We start from the raw sequence: 14,364 nt of genomic DNA on the forward strand, positions 1-14,364 counted from the left end.
ATAAAGACCCTGATTCCAGCGATGTATCAATTACTAGGCTATTTTCTGTAGTTTTAATAAAAATCATATTTTTAACAGCAGGATATTATCACTAGAGGACTAGTAAACCTGCTGCTATGTAGTCCTCGATATTCAAGAGCTCTGGATAACGCCACCATTGCTTGGAAGCTTTATGCACAGTGTTCACAGAAAGCTGCCAATCAGTGGTGTGGGCGGGGTTATATAGAGCTCAGCATTCAGAGAACTGGTAGATCTGCACCAGATAAATAATAATATTAATAATTATAAAATAATGAAGTAATGATAAAACAATGATTTTATCAAAACTGCAGCAAGCAGCTGTAACATCTGTGCTGATTTCTGCTTCAGTTGCTAGGCAGCGCCACACCGTTGTTGCAGGTAATGTTTGATGGCATCAATCCTATTTTATTTCTGGGACTTGTGGCTCTGGCTAGTCCAGAAGCTGCAGGGTTAACCCCTTTCCGACGTTGGGCATAATAGTACACCCACGTCTGACACCCTCCCTTTGATGAGGGCTCCGTCGGTGAGCCCACATCTTTCCCAGGACATGTCAGCTGTTTTGAACAGCTGACATGTGCCCGCAATAGCCGCGGGTGGAATCGCGATCCACACGGGGCTATTAACCCATTATATGCCACTGTCAAACTCTTACAGCAGCATTTAACAAGTGCTTCCGGCAATCATGCTGGAAATCTGCACACTGGTGACCCCCATCATGTGATCACGGGTCACCGGTGGGTTGACATGACAAACAGAGGTCTCCTGGATACCTCTATAGTTGTTACTGCTGACTTGCTGTGAGTGCTGCCCAGTGGTCGGTGCTCTTACAAGTGAGTGTCACAACTCCTGGGTATTACTGCAGCAGGGAGAGCTCCACACAGCATCAAGGGAGCTGAGCAAAGCGCCGGTTAACAACCAGGATCTGAACCATGTGACAGAGAAGGAGGTGGTCCGGGGTGGAGCCAGATGCCGGGGTGCAGAGGAGACGATGAACAAAGGAGAGTAGTCAAACAAGCTAAGATCAGAACCAGGAGATCACAAGGTACCAAAGGGGTGAGACAGGGAATTGTCAGAAGGGAAGCCAGAGGTCAGAAATCCAAAAGAACAAACAAGCAGAGTAAAGCATAGAGAGCTAGGAAAACAATAGCAAACCGAGCACACACTCCAGGGGTCAGGCACACAGACTAGATGAAAATATGGCTAACAGGGAATCCTAGTCTGGAATGAGTATAAATACCGCTCCCAGATCCAAAGGGAGGCCAGCAAAATTAACCCTGATAGAACAGGACATTAACCATGTCCTAACCATGACAGTGAGTAATTCAGCTACATATAGGTGATCTGATCATCACCTCTATATAGCAGATCCGATTGGGTTGTGGCAGCTTCTAGTCTCCCATGGAGACTATTGAAGCATGCAAAAGTAAAAAAAATGTTTTTAAAAATATAAAAAAATATAAAATTTCAAATCACCCTCCTTTCACCCCATAAAAAATAAAACAATTAAAAAAATCAAACATGCACATATTTGGTATTGCCATGTTCAGAATCGCCCAAGCTATCAATAAAAAAAGGATTAACCTGATCGCTAAATGGTGTAGTGAGCAAAAAAGTCAAAATGCCAGAATTATGTTTTTTTGGTTCTGGCGACATTACATTAAAATGTGATAACAGGCAATGAAAAGATCGTATCTGCACCAAAATGGCATAATTAAAAACGTCAGCTCAGCGCCCAAAAAATAAGCCCTGACCCAACCCAAGATTATGAAAAATGTAGACGCTCTCGGTATCGGAAATGGCACAATTTTTCTTTAGCTAAGTTTGGAATTTTTTTCACCACTTAGATAAAAAAAGAACCTAGATATGTTTGGTGTCTATAAACTCATAATGACCTGGAGAATCATAAAGGTAGGTCAGTTTTAGCATTTAGTGAACCTAGTAAATAAGCCAAACAAAAAACAAGGTGCACTTTTTTTGCAATTTCACCGCACTTGGAATTTTTTTCCCATTTTCTAGTACACGACATAATAAAACCAATGGTGTCGTTCAAAGGTACAACTTGTCTCACAGAAAACAAGCCCTCACATTGCCATTTTGAAAAAATAAAAATAAAAAAAAGTTATGGTTCTGGGAAGAAGGGGAGCAAAAAATGAAAATGCAAAACCAAAAATACCTCTGGTCGTTAAGAGGTTAATCTTGTTGATTTGGCTTCTGCCTGCTGTCAGTGCTGGGTGGGACTGTTCTATATAAACTTCTGAGAACCAGTCCCCACTGTTCAGCTATCCTGGTTCAGACCTCTATGTTGTGCTTCTGTGTTTTGTCCTTGTTTTTCTCTTTTTTGACTTCGGTCTGATATTAGACTGCCCACTTGTTTTATGATTCTGTGTTTGAGACGAGCTCTTGGCTCTGGTCCAGTTTAGCGACAATTCCTATCTTTGGTTTGCACTTCTGGACGGCAGCCCCCTTGTGGTAGCAATCCACTGGATCCTTTTGTAAAACCAGATCCTTGTATAGAGGTTAAAGAGTATTCGGGTTCGTCTGGAGTCTGCCAGACAGAATGGCGTCTACCAAGTCTGTCCAAGGTAGCCTTTTTGAGTTTGCGGGCTCGAGCTGACGTGACAGCTGGAATCAGGGTCTCTGCTGCTCTCAGAAGGGGTATAAAAAACCTGGTGAAAGATTTCCTTTAAAGAGGACCACCCCAGGTTAAAAATGGTCAGTTTTTCCCCTTTTTTTATCCCTGCTGCTTCCCTGGGTATTCCGCTTTTTTAAAATCTCCCATATGGTTCCAGAGACCTTTTTATTTACCTACAGTTAATTTTTTATGGTTGTAACTAAGGCGGTGGTGGTCATAGGATTATCAGGGGCATGTCTTTAGGCCCCTCTGCCTAATTACGATGTAAGCCATGCCATGCCCCTTTGGATAGACCATAAAATCAACAGTAAATAAAAAGGCCCATATCTCTGGAACTCTATAGCAGATGTAAAAAAAAAAACCAGGGAAGCAACAGGAATAAAACAGGCAAAAATGGTCACTTTTAACAGGGTGATAGGTCCTCCTTAAGGGGTTTAACATGTTCAGGAGTCTAACTAGAAGTGTGACTAAAGGGTGAAAATAAAGTTGTTTTCTCCCAGCAGCTGTAAGAGTCATTGGGGCATTGCCGGAAGCAGTGAACTGCTTGTGGAAAGACATTCTGATCAGCATCCTGTCTGTATATATGTGGAAATCTCCACACAAACACACATATGCACGCCACAAAACTCATAACTTGCCAAAGTAGTGCATATATGGTATAAATATATATATATATATATATATATATATATATATATATATATATATAGGCTTGTGTACAGTACTTGGGAAATGGAAAATGTTGTTTCCATTTTTTCATCCTTTTCATATCATTATCATGTCTATTGATCCTGTAATTTCCATAATTCCATGACTTTTCCTTCTTGGTGTCACTATACATATATCTATACATGTTTATTTACACACCCGCACCTTTGGCGAGTTCTGACCTTATCCCTGTTTCCATGATATTTCTTATTCACGAAGGGAACTTTGTTGAGTTAGGTAGATAGCTATGGCTACTACTTAGGCATTATTTGCATTGTGTAGCCTTCGTGTAGCCTCGGTTTTTAATGAACCGTAAAAAATGAGTATAAAGGCAGCCAGCAATAGGTAACATGGCATTTAATTAAAAGATGCAGTGGTTGTACATAATAGAGACCAGGAAAAAAGGCATAGAGAAAATACCAACATACTGTGAAGAAACATGGAAAGAAGAGGATGCTGAGGGGATAGGCTATGACTTCCCTGGCAGTCCGCAGGACATTTCTTATTACACACCTGGAAGTATAGAAAGATTGTGCCTTGGGAGCCTTTTGATTCGTGTGCTCTATGTGTCTAATGAATTTTGTTTTCTCCACTTTTTGTCTGGCTAATTAATATTGCCTGAAAACAATGAATTGATTCCAATGGTTTTCCTAGTTTACCTACAGAATAACTACAACATGGGATAGCAAACAAGTATTACACGAGCCGGTGACAATAACTTTTAAGCCACATCAAGATGGACTGTTGATGGAAGTGTATGCCCTTTTCTTTGATGACCCCACAGCACCAAGTGGAAAACCTGGTGAACCCTTTAATGGTCTTTGGGATTACGAAGGTAAGCTGCATCTTGCATTGTATCATAGTTGATATTTTGATGGCTTTGAGGTTGAAAAGATACAAGTCCATCTTTACTTAACACCAGGTTGTTTGTTATTTGTGTTGAAATACAATAGACCCTCAATTTACATTATTAAGTTGTCCCATGATGACCACTGTAATATTGTAATTAGTAATTGGTTCTAAACTCCCCACAATGTTGACCTGATATAACAAGTAATACAGATTAAAGACACATATAAACATAATTAATCTTTAAACATAATTGTATGGATCAATTGTTGGGGGTGGTTGACAATGACAAATTTCACAAACAATCCAGTTATAAAAGTCCAAACTTTGCTTTTTTTAATAAAGTAATAAAATAGGAGCTCTTCAGCAGACTAAATTTTCATGAAAATGAACAATAGAATCTCTTGCAACTCAATAAAAATAAAACAGGCTCCTTCTCCTGTGCAACAGTACAGCATATCTATAGATCACACTTCATGCACCAGATTCATGTGACGATCATGGTTCTGACTGTCTCAGCTAAGGGCCATACAGAAGTCTTGTACTGGATGGAGAAGGAGTGGCAGGGCCCGGTAGCAATTTACCTAAATCTCCATAAAAATCTGGGCTGAGAAATAACTTTGATAGCTTGTTTTGCTGAGAAACTTCTCTTTCCAAGATTTCTTTATCTTACCCAGCTTGTCATCTTGCGTGGGATATACTCCTCCACCTGTGGGCTTATAATGTTGAAGTCATAGACAGCTACTAGAAGCTGGGGAATCCCTTTCCGTGTTGGAGAAAGTAGCTTCTTTAGGGTCTTGTACAGCAGGGTAAGCAACTTTTTTCTGTACGGCGTGCCCACAAACTTTGAACTCTAGGCTGTCCACATTTTACTTTGCACTGATGTTTGAAAACATCAATGCAGAGAAACCAGCTTGCACTAGATTGTGCAGCTAAAGAAACGGGAAACCAGCTGTCAGACACAGCCAGACTCCCCACAAAGAAGGCACACATGATTTATTATTATATTTTAAGCCTATATACACAGTGCTAAACAAACGTTATGTATACAGATTAGGAATCACTGACAGCTCTTTGGAGAGAGCAGGAATTTCTGGATCCTCAGAGACCCAGTCAACTTTGCTATGGAGTTAGGAGGCTGAATTTTCCCTCTAACTGGGGCTAATACGCCAACCACAGTTACAGGGCAATCAGCAATAAAAAAATAAGTTGTGATATGTTCAAATGCCTCTCAAAGAGTTTTTAAGATCTTATGGGGGGCACAGTGAGTAAAATAAATGAAAAAAAAAATTGAAAAAAAAAAAAAAAGAAACTCCACCAGTTCGAATAGATGCCCTGTTCATGTACAATGTATAAAAATAAGAAAATGTCCAACGCATAAAAAATTCTAAAGAAAGGGGAACACAGTTTAAAATGTTTTTTAGTGATCCTTTGTGGCCATATAACAAATAAATAAATGTGAAAAATAGACACATATTTCCAACCTTTCTTTACATTTTCCTTGATCTAAGGAAAAACAGCGTCTGTTGACTCTGCTGTAACCTGAACGTGTTATGTATAGGGAGTGTGAGAAGCAGTGCCACTGAGCCTCCAGGGAGGGGATAATATTTTATACAAATAAAATGAACAGAAAAGATTAAAAAATATATAACTCTATTCTTTTAATACTTGTGCAAGATTCGTTGTTGTATACTGCGCCACGGTAAAATGAATTACCATGTGTAATGCCATCCAAATACTAATATGATTTCTTTTTTCCTTTTTGTAATCTAATTTTCTTGGCTGCACTGTCTTCTTTTGAAACCTATAATAGGTAGCTTCTTACCAGTGAAGAGCGGATTAAAAAAACGGCGGAAATAAGATATTTTTTTCCGATATTGAATAAATTTATATTTGCAAGTGCAGGCTCATGTCGAATTTTTTCCCTCAAATTAATATTTTTATGTCAAATCAGGTTCTATAGTATCTTCTAGTCGAATATCAGCTTAGTAGATAATAATGCAGAAGCGAGAATCTATAATACATGGTTGCCTTTGTATCAGACCTTATTAGATAGCGTTCCTGATTAATACTTCTGGTGGGCCGTAAGAGTGAACTTCTCATGGTCTTGTGGTTGACCACACTTTTAATCATGCCTGAGCTTTATTGTGACATTTTAAAGGCATCATTTATGTTAGCTACATCTTGCTTAGGGACATAGTTATCTTCCAGATATTATTGATGGATGCCACCGGCAAAGACTGATGAGAAAGTCAATAACTCCAATGGCCTAAGATGTCACCTTTACTGTCTGGATCATTGCTTGGCAGCGGAGCATAATATCCCTTTATCCTCATAAGGAAAATATCTAAAGAACAGCAGGATAAGAATATGTCAGTACAAGAACTGTGGGTATCTCCAAGAGGCATTACTTCTTCTTCATGCCATGAAAACAAAGGATTTTTACAAAAATGGCTTCTTCCTATGTGTCACTTAAGCTCCATCAAACTAATAAATCTTCATTTCTCTTCCTTTTACTTGCAGTGGTTGAATCTTTTTTTCTGAACAGCAAGACCACTCAATATCTGGAAGTAGAGCTGTGCCCGTAAGTACATTTCTGCCTTTGTACAAAATCATTTTTAAGTGATGAAAACAATGACTTAAAGCCGACAGCACTGAACTGTGAATGCTATAGACATTTAGCAATGGAGCAGGTACAACATTGACTGTAAGTGTACAGAGTTTCTATAAACTGTTAAGCTTTGACAGCCCTGACCCTTTGTCAATGTAAGTCGGAAAAAAATGGCTCTATTTTACACTGTCAGTGAAACTCAGCCAAGAGGGAAGCATTTTGGATTAAGACATGTTTTAGTTGGCTGATGTACAAGCGAGCGTGAAGTCTTTAAATCTTGCTACCGAGAAAGACTCTGAATGACATATACACACTCCTTTATCCACACGCAGCAGTGTCTGTGGCAGCCAAGCGTTGTAAATGTTGATGTTTTAGGGAATAGGATAGTGAATATGAGTAAGACATACTATCCCTTCACTGATTATACTAGCAATTTTGGTTCCCCCTTTATAGGTTCTTTATTTTAGTTAAATCTATATATTTGATTATCTTCTATTACTACTATTTTGTATCTATCTATCCAAAAGAGAAAAAGGCAGCACTCCATAGTCCAATATTCAATGGTGTAATGATCCATTATGCCCGAGCAACGTTTCGATCCAAGTGTGGAACTTTTTCACACTTGGGAGCAAAACGTTGTCCTGGCATGATGGGTCATTAAACCATTGAATATTGGACTATGCTACACCTGTATTATCTATCTATCTATCTATCTATCTATCTATCTATCTATCTATCTATCTATCTATCTATCTATCTATCTATCTATGCCATAGCTAGCTATTATCTATCTATCCCATATCTATCTATCTATCTATCTATCTATCTATCTATCTATCTATCTATCTATCTATCTATCTATCTATCTATCTATCTATCTATCATGAACATGATGGGTGCAATTCAGCCTCAGTGAAGGTGTGTGCAGGAGTAAGATGTGCCTAATTCATTAAAAGAATGTCAATAATGATAAAGTGTAGGACAGGAAAAAATGTATCAATTACTAAGTTATTCAACTGACCCCTGGCAAAACATTTGTGAAACACGTGTCTGGTGTGTTTGATGGATGAGACCATTTCATCTTAGCTGCCAGCAGGCTTGGACTGGCCTATAATAATAATAATAAATAATAATAATTTTATTTCTATAGTGCCAACATATTCTGCAGCACCTTACATTTTAGAGGGGACTTGTACAGACAGTAAAAGACATTACAGAATAACGATAATCACATAAATCCACAGATACCAAGATGAGTGAGGGCTCTGCTCGCAAGCTTACAATCCATAAGAAAATAGGGGGGGACACAAAAGGTGGATGGTAACAATTGCTTTCAATGTCCTGACCAGCGATAATGTAAAAAATCGGGTGTTCATGTAATGATGCATGAACCGGTTATCAGCCTGTAAAAGTACAGACACAGAGGGCTATGAAATGCATAAAGTGTGTGAGAACATGATACGAAGGAACCTGGTTATGGTGAAAATTTTGAGTGGGCAACACAGGGATAGTTCAATAAATGTGTTGAGGCGGTAGGCCAGTCTGAATAAATGTGTTTTTAGTGCACTCTTGAAACTGTGGGTATCGGGGATTAATTGAATTATCATGGGTAGTGCATTCCAAAGAATTGGCGCAGCATGTGAGAAGTCTTGGAGACAGGAGTGGGAAGTTCTGATTATTGAGGATGTTAACATCAAGTCATTAGCTGAACAGTGGACACGGGTAGGGTGGTAGACTAAGATGAGGGAGGAGCTGTAGGGTGGTGCTGAACCATGAGAGCTTTGTGGGTGAACGTGATAAGTTTATATTGAATTCTGAAGTAGATGGGTAACCAGTGCAATTACTGGCACAAGGTAAAGGCATCGGTGTAATGGTTGGTGAGGAATATAATCCGGACTGCAGCATTCAAGACAGATTGGAGGGAGGAGAGTTTGGCCTACAGGAGAATCCTCCGGTGGGCCCCTGTGTAAGAGTGGGCTACCATCCTTGTATATGAGCAGTACTTGGCACAATATACACTACCGTTCAAAAGTTTAGGGCCACTTAGAAATTTCCTTATTTTTGAATGAAAAGCACAGTTTTTTCCAATGAAGCTAACATTAAATGATTCAGAAATACACTCTATACATTGTTAATGTGGTAAATGACTATTCTAGCTGCAAACGTCTGGTTTGTAATGCAATATCTTCATAGGTGTTTAGAGGCCAATTTCCAACAACTATCACTCCAGTGTTCTTATGGTACTTTGAGTTTGCTAACTGTGTAAGAAGGCTAATGGATGGTTAGAATACCCTTGAAAACCACTGTGCAAGTATGATAGCACAGCTGAAAACATTTTGGCTGATTAGAACACCTATAAACCTGACCTTCCTTTGAGCTAGTTGAGAATCAGGAGCATTATATTTGTTGGTTCCATTAAACTCTCAAAATGGCCAGAAAAAAAGAACTTTCATGTGAAACTCGACAGTCTATTCTTGTTCTTAGAAATTAAGGCTATTCCATGTGAGAATTTGCCAAGAAACTGAAGATTTCCTACAATGGTGTGTACTACTCCCTTCAGAGTAGAGCACAAACAGGCTTTAATCAGAGTACAATGAGAAGTGGGAGGCCCCGCTGCAACTGAGCAACAAGACAAGTACATTAGAGTCTGCAGTTTGAGAAATTGACGCCTCACGTGTCCTCAACTGGCAGCTACATTAAATAGTACAAGCAAAACTCCAGTGTCAACGTCTACAGTGAAGAGGCAACTCCGGGTTGCTGGCCTTCAGGGCAGAATGGCAAAGAAAAAGCCATATCTCAGAATGGCTAATAACAGTAAAAGATTAATATGATCAAAAGAACACAGACATTGGACAGAGGAAGATTGGAAAAAAGTGTTATGGACAGGCGAATCTAAGTTTGAGGTGTTTGCATCACACAGAAGAAGATTTGTGAGACACAGAACAACTGAAAGGATGCTGGAAGAGTGCCTGACGCCATCTGTCAAGCATGGTGGAGGTAATGTGATGGTCTGAGGTTGCTTTGGTGCTGGTAAAGGGGGAGATTTGTACAAGGTAAAAGAGATTTTGAATAAGGAAGGCTATCACTTCATTTTGCAACGCCATGCCATACCCTGTGGACAGCGCTTGATTGGAGCCAATTTCATCCTACAACAGGACAATGACCCAAAGCACACCTCCAAATTATGCAAGAACTATTTAGGGAAGAAGCAGGCGGCTGGTATTCTATCTGTAATGGAGTGGCCAGCGCAGTCACCAGATCTCAACCCCATTGAGCTGTTGTGGGAGCAGTTTTACCATATGGTATGCAAGAAGTGCCCATCAAGCCAAACCAACTTGTGGGAGGGGCTTCTGAAAGCATGGGGTGACATTTCTCCAAATTACCTCTGCAAATTAACTGCTAGAATGCCAAAGGTCTGCAATGCTGTAATTGCTGCAAAGGGAGCATTCTTTGGCGAAAGCAAAGTTTGAAGGAGAAAATTATTATTTTACCACTTCATGACCTTGGGATTTTCCAATTTTCCGTGTTCGTTTTTCGCTCCCCTCCTTCCCACAGCCATAACTTTTTTAGTTTTCCGTCAATATGGCCATGTGAGGGCTTAGTTTTTACGGGACGACTTTTACTTTTGAATGACGTCATTGGTTTTACCATGTTGTGTACTAGAAAATGGGAAAAAAATTCCAAGTGCGGTGAAATTGCAAAAATGTGCAATCCCACAGTTGTTTTTTGTTTGCCTATTTTGCTAGGTTAAATAAATGCTAAAACTGACCTACCAATTTGATTCTCCAGGTCATTACGAGTTCATAGACACCAAACATGTCTAGGTTCTTTTTTATCTAACTGGTGAAAAAAAATTCCAAACTTTGCTAAAAAAAAAAAAAAATGCACCATTTTCCATGATCTGGGGTCAGGTGAGGGCTTATTTTTTGCGTGCCAAGCTAACGTTTTTAACTATACCATTTTGGTGCAGATATGTTCTTTTGATCGCCTGTTATTTCATTTTAATGCAATGTCGCAGCGACCAAAAAAAGTAATTCGAGCGTTTCGAATTTTTTTCTCACTACGCCGTTTAGTGATCAGGTTAATCCTTTTTTATTGATAGATTGGGCGATTCTGAATGCGGCGATACCAAATATGTGTATATTTGATTTTTTTTTTAATTGTTTTATTTTAAATGGGGCGAAAGGTGGGTGATTTAAACTTTTATATTTTTTTTATTTTTTCATAATTTTTTAAACATATTTGTTTTTTATTTTTGTCATGCTTCAATAGTCTTCATGGGAGGCTAGAAGCTGGCACAACTGGATCGGCTCAGCTACATAGGAGCGATCATCAGATAGCTCCTATGTAGCTGAATTACAGGCTTGCTATGAGCGCCATCCACAGGGTGGCACTCACAGCAAGCCGGCATCAACAACCATAGAGGTCTCAAGGAGACCTCAGGTTGTCATGCCGACGCATCGTTGACCCCCGATCATGTGACGGGGGTCAGCGATGAGCTCATTTCCGGCCTGATGGCTGGAAGCGGTATTTAAATGCCGCTGTCAGCGTTTGACAGCGGCATTTAACTAGTTAATAGCGGCGGGTGGCTCGCGATTCCACCCGTCGCTATTGGGCGCACATGTCAGCTATTCAAAACAGCTGACATGTCCCGGCTTTGATGCTGGCTCACCACCGGAGTCCGCATCAAAGCAGGGGATCTGACCTCAGACGTACTATGCCGTCCGAGGTCAGAAAGGGGTGAAATAAAAATCTTTTTTTCGAACCTTGTCAATGTCTGGACTAGATTTTCAATTCATTTGGCAACTAATTTGATTAATAAAAGTTTTCATGGAAAATACAAAATTGTCTGGGTGACCCTAAACTTTTCAATGGTAGTGTACATACATCACTATATATAGACAAAGGCAGCAGCTTGTTAATTTATCAATTTTTCTGGTTCATTGTTATATTAATTTATGGTTCAGGGTGATGTCACATTTGCATGTAGCTGAAAAGTGGGGCCCTAGAGTTGGCTACTGGTGGGCCCTTGGTACCCCAGTCCAACACTGGCAGCCAGGATGTGCGCTTTTCTATTCTTACATTGATTGACTTTTTACTTCAATGCAATTTTTCCCAGGCATACCATTCTTATTTCCATTGCTCATATGTCATTATGGATTGGTTACATTTTATCTTTTGTATCTTGATTATTACTTCCAGGGGTTATTTTTCTTTTGCTTTACCCACCAACACGTGTCAATTGTGTCCTCTGTGTTGGGACAATTACCATTATGAATTTTTTTGTTTTAATCCTTTTTTTGCAATAAAAGTTATTTGCTATATGGCTTAATTTTTTCCTGTCCTGCACATTGTTTGGGGGGAGACTAGAGCAGATTTGAGCAAAAGTTTTGTAACTTTTTAAAAAGTTGCAATTGATGAATGATGTGTCACAAAGTGACTGTCCAGGTGTAACACGACCTGACGGGTCGGTCACAAAACGACGGAACACACAAGGGTACACCGGGGACACTTTAACAATGGTGGGCCCTGACGGTAGGGAACGGGGAATGGGCACCTCCTGCACTCACCTGAGGCTGTGCCCTGATCTTACTACCATCCCTATATGGGTTCTTTCAACCCGTCACCGATACCTTGTCCCTCACTTGCCCTGCTCTAATCCCTATGTAGGGAACTGGCAGGTGAGAGCACTGGTCCCACTGCTGCACTAATACAACACAAGGAGAGTTACACAACAAAAGGACAAAGAAACAATAACAGCACACTTAGCTTTCTCTGCTGCAATGCACCGCGCAGCAGAGTAAGGCACCAGGAATGAGGATTCAGCTGCAGAACCGAAGCACTTATCAAGCAGCAATTCCAGAAAGGTTGGTATCCAAAGGACCTGTATAACCAACAGTCAGCTGATGCACCAGGTGACCTTTTAAAGGAAGGTGGGAGTGGTAACAAACATCAGCTGACCCAACAGCAATGCAATGCAATGCAATATCACCAGCGGCCACCGGGGGGAGAAAATTGCATTAACCCCAATGACCAGAAAGGAAAAAACGTTTTAATCTGAAGGAAACCAGATCTGCCACAGATCCAAACAAAGATCGTGACATGATGTTTGTAAAATGTTGTTGAATTAATGGTGCTATATAAGTGGGGTCAAATAAAAAATCTGCAAACATCTGAAAAACAAAAGCCACGCACACAATGATGAACATAAATCCCCCCACAGCGATCACATATTAAATAGACTATGTAAAAGGCACAAATTAAAGGGAACCTGTCACCCCCAAAATAGAAGGTGAGCTAAGCCCACTGGCATCAGGGGCTTACCTACAGCATTCTGGAATGATAAGCCGCCGATGTAACCTGAAAGATGAGAAAAAGAGGTTAGATTATACTCACCTGGGCAGGCAGTCCGATCCGTTGGGCGTCGCGGTCCGGGGCCTCCCATCTTCTTACGATGACGTCCTCTTCTTGTCTCTCTGACCTTTCCCGGCGCCTGCGCACTGCAGTACTTTGCTCTGCCCTCAACAGGGCAGACAAAGTACCCCTGCGTCGGAGCCGCAGCGTGAAGACAAGCAGAGGTCATCATCGTAAGAAGATGGGAGGCGCTGCACCAGACCGCAACACCCATTGAACAGGACCGCAGCGGGAACGCCCCTGGATGATTATAATCTAACCTCTTTTTCTCATCTTTCAGGATACATTGGGGGCTTATCTACAGCATTACAGAATGCTGTAGATAAGCCCCTGATGCTGGTGAGCTTAGCTCACCTTTGATTTTGGGGTGACAGGTTCCCTTTAAAAGACGAATTTGGCGCAAATAAAAAGACAGGCTTAAAACACAAAAAACTAGACAAGAAAAGGTGAAAATGTAATAATGAATAAGGCACCCATGAATTTAAGAATCTACACGCTCTCGGGCATTTGAAAAGTCAGAGGTAAAAATGTTTTGCCACGAGAACAGATGGTTTTGGTTAAAAGCAAAGGCAACATTTTACCCTTGATATCAAATCCTTCCAGTAAAATATGGTGGTAGAAGATTCTTGGTTAGGGACTATTGTGCTACATGACGCCGGAGTAGTCCATGATAGGAGCCATGAGTCCCTCATTGAACCAAATTGTGCTTGAGGATAATGTAAGACCATCCACCTAAACAGTGAAGCTAAACCAAATATGAACCTTCATGCCATGAACATGCCAGTAAATTCACCAAGGAATGGCTAAAAAAATGTGAAGATTCTATTTGGCAAATTCAAAACATCTTTGACCTATGAAAATATTTTGGCTCATTTTTGAATGGAGAGTGCAAATGCCAAAACCCATCAAACATTACACCTATAAAACAAATTTCCATGGAAGAGTTTGAAAGAAAAATCATATGTGGGAAAATACACGATGAGTTTAGAAATATCAGCATATTCGAAGGGTGTGCTGCAATCTTTGTATTATACACTGATTGTTGTTGTCCCGATGTAACACTCGTTTTCTTTGTTTTTCATTTTTGAATGTTGTTATAGACTGAGTGTTAGTTGTAAAACGGCAGCTT

At 40.2% G+C, this 14,364-nt stretch overlaps 1 protein-coding gene across 1 annotated transcript in view; it reads left to right on the forward strand.

The window, feature by feature from the left end:
• Nucleotides 1-14,364, forward strand: part of LOC138656740 (UPF0462 protein C4orf33 homolog) — a 161,520-nt gene that overhangs the window by 59,412 nt on the left and 87,744 nt on the right. The window contains exons 3-4 of the mRNA XM_069743950.1: nucleotides 4,016-4,196; nucleotides 6,734-6,794. Coding sequence (XP_069600051.1) covers nucleotides 4,109-4,196; nucleotides 6,734-6,794 — 149 coding nt within the window. The 5' untranslated portion in view covers nucleotides 4,016-4,108. The remainder of the gene's footprint in view (nucleotides 1-4,015; nucleotides 4,197-6,733; nucleotides 6,795-14,364) is intronic.

Source organism: Ranitomeya imitator, chromosome 1, assembly GCF_032444005.1.
Source record: "Ranitomeya imitator isolate aRanImi1 chromosome 1, aRanImi1.pri, whole genome shotgun sequence".
Taxonomy (NCBI): domain Eukaryota; kingdom Metazoa; phylum Chordata; class Amphibia; order Anura; family Dendrobatidae; genus Ranitomeya; species Ranitomeya imitator.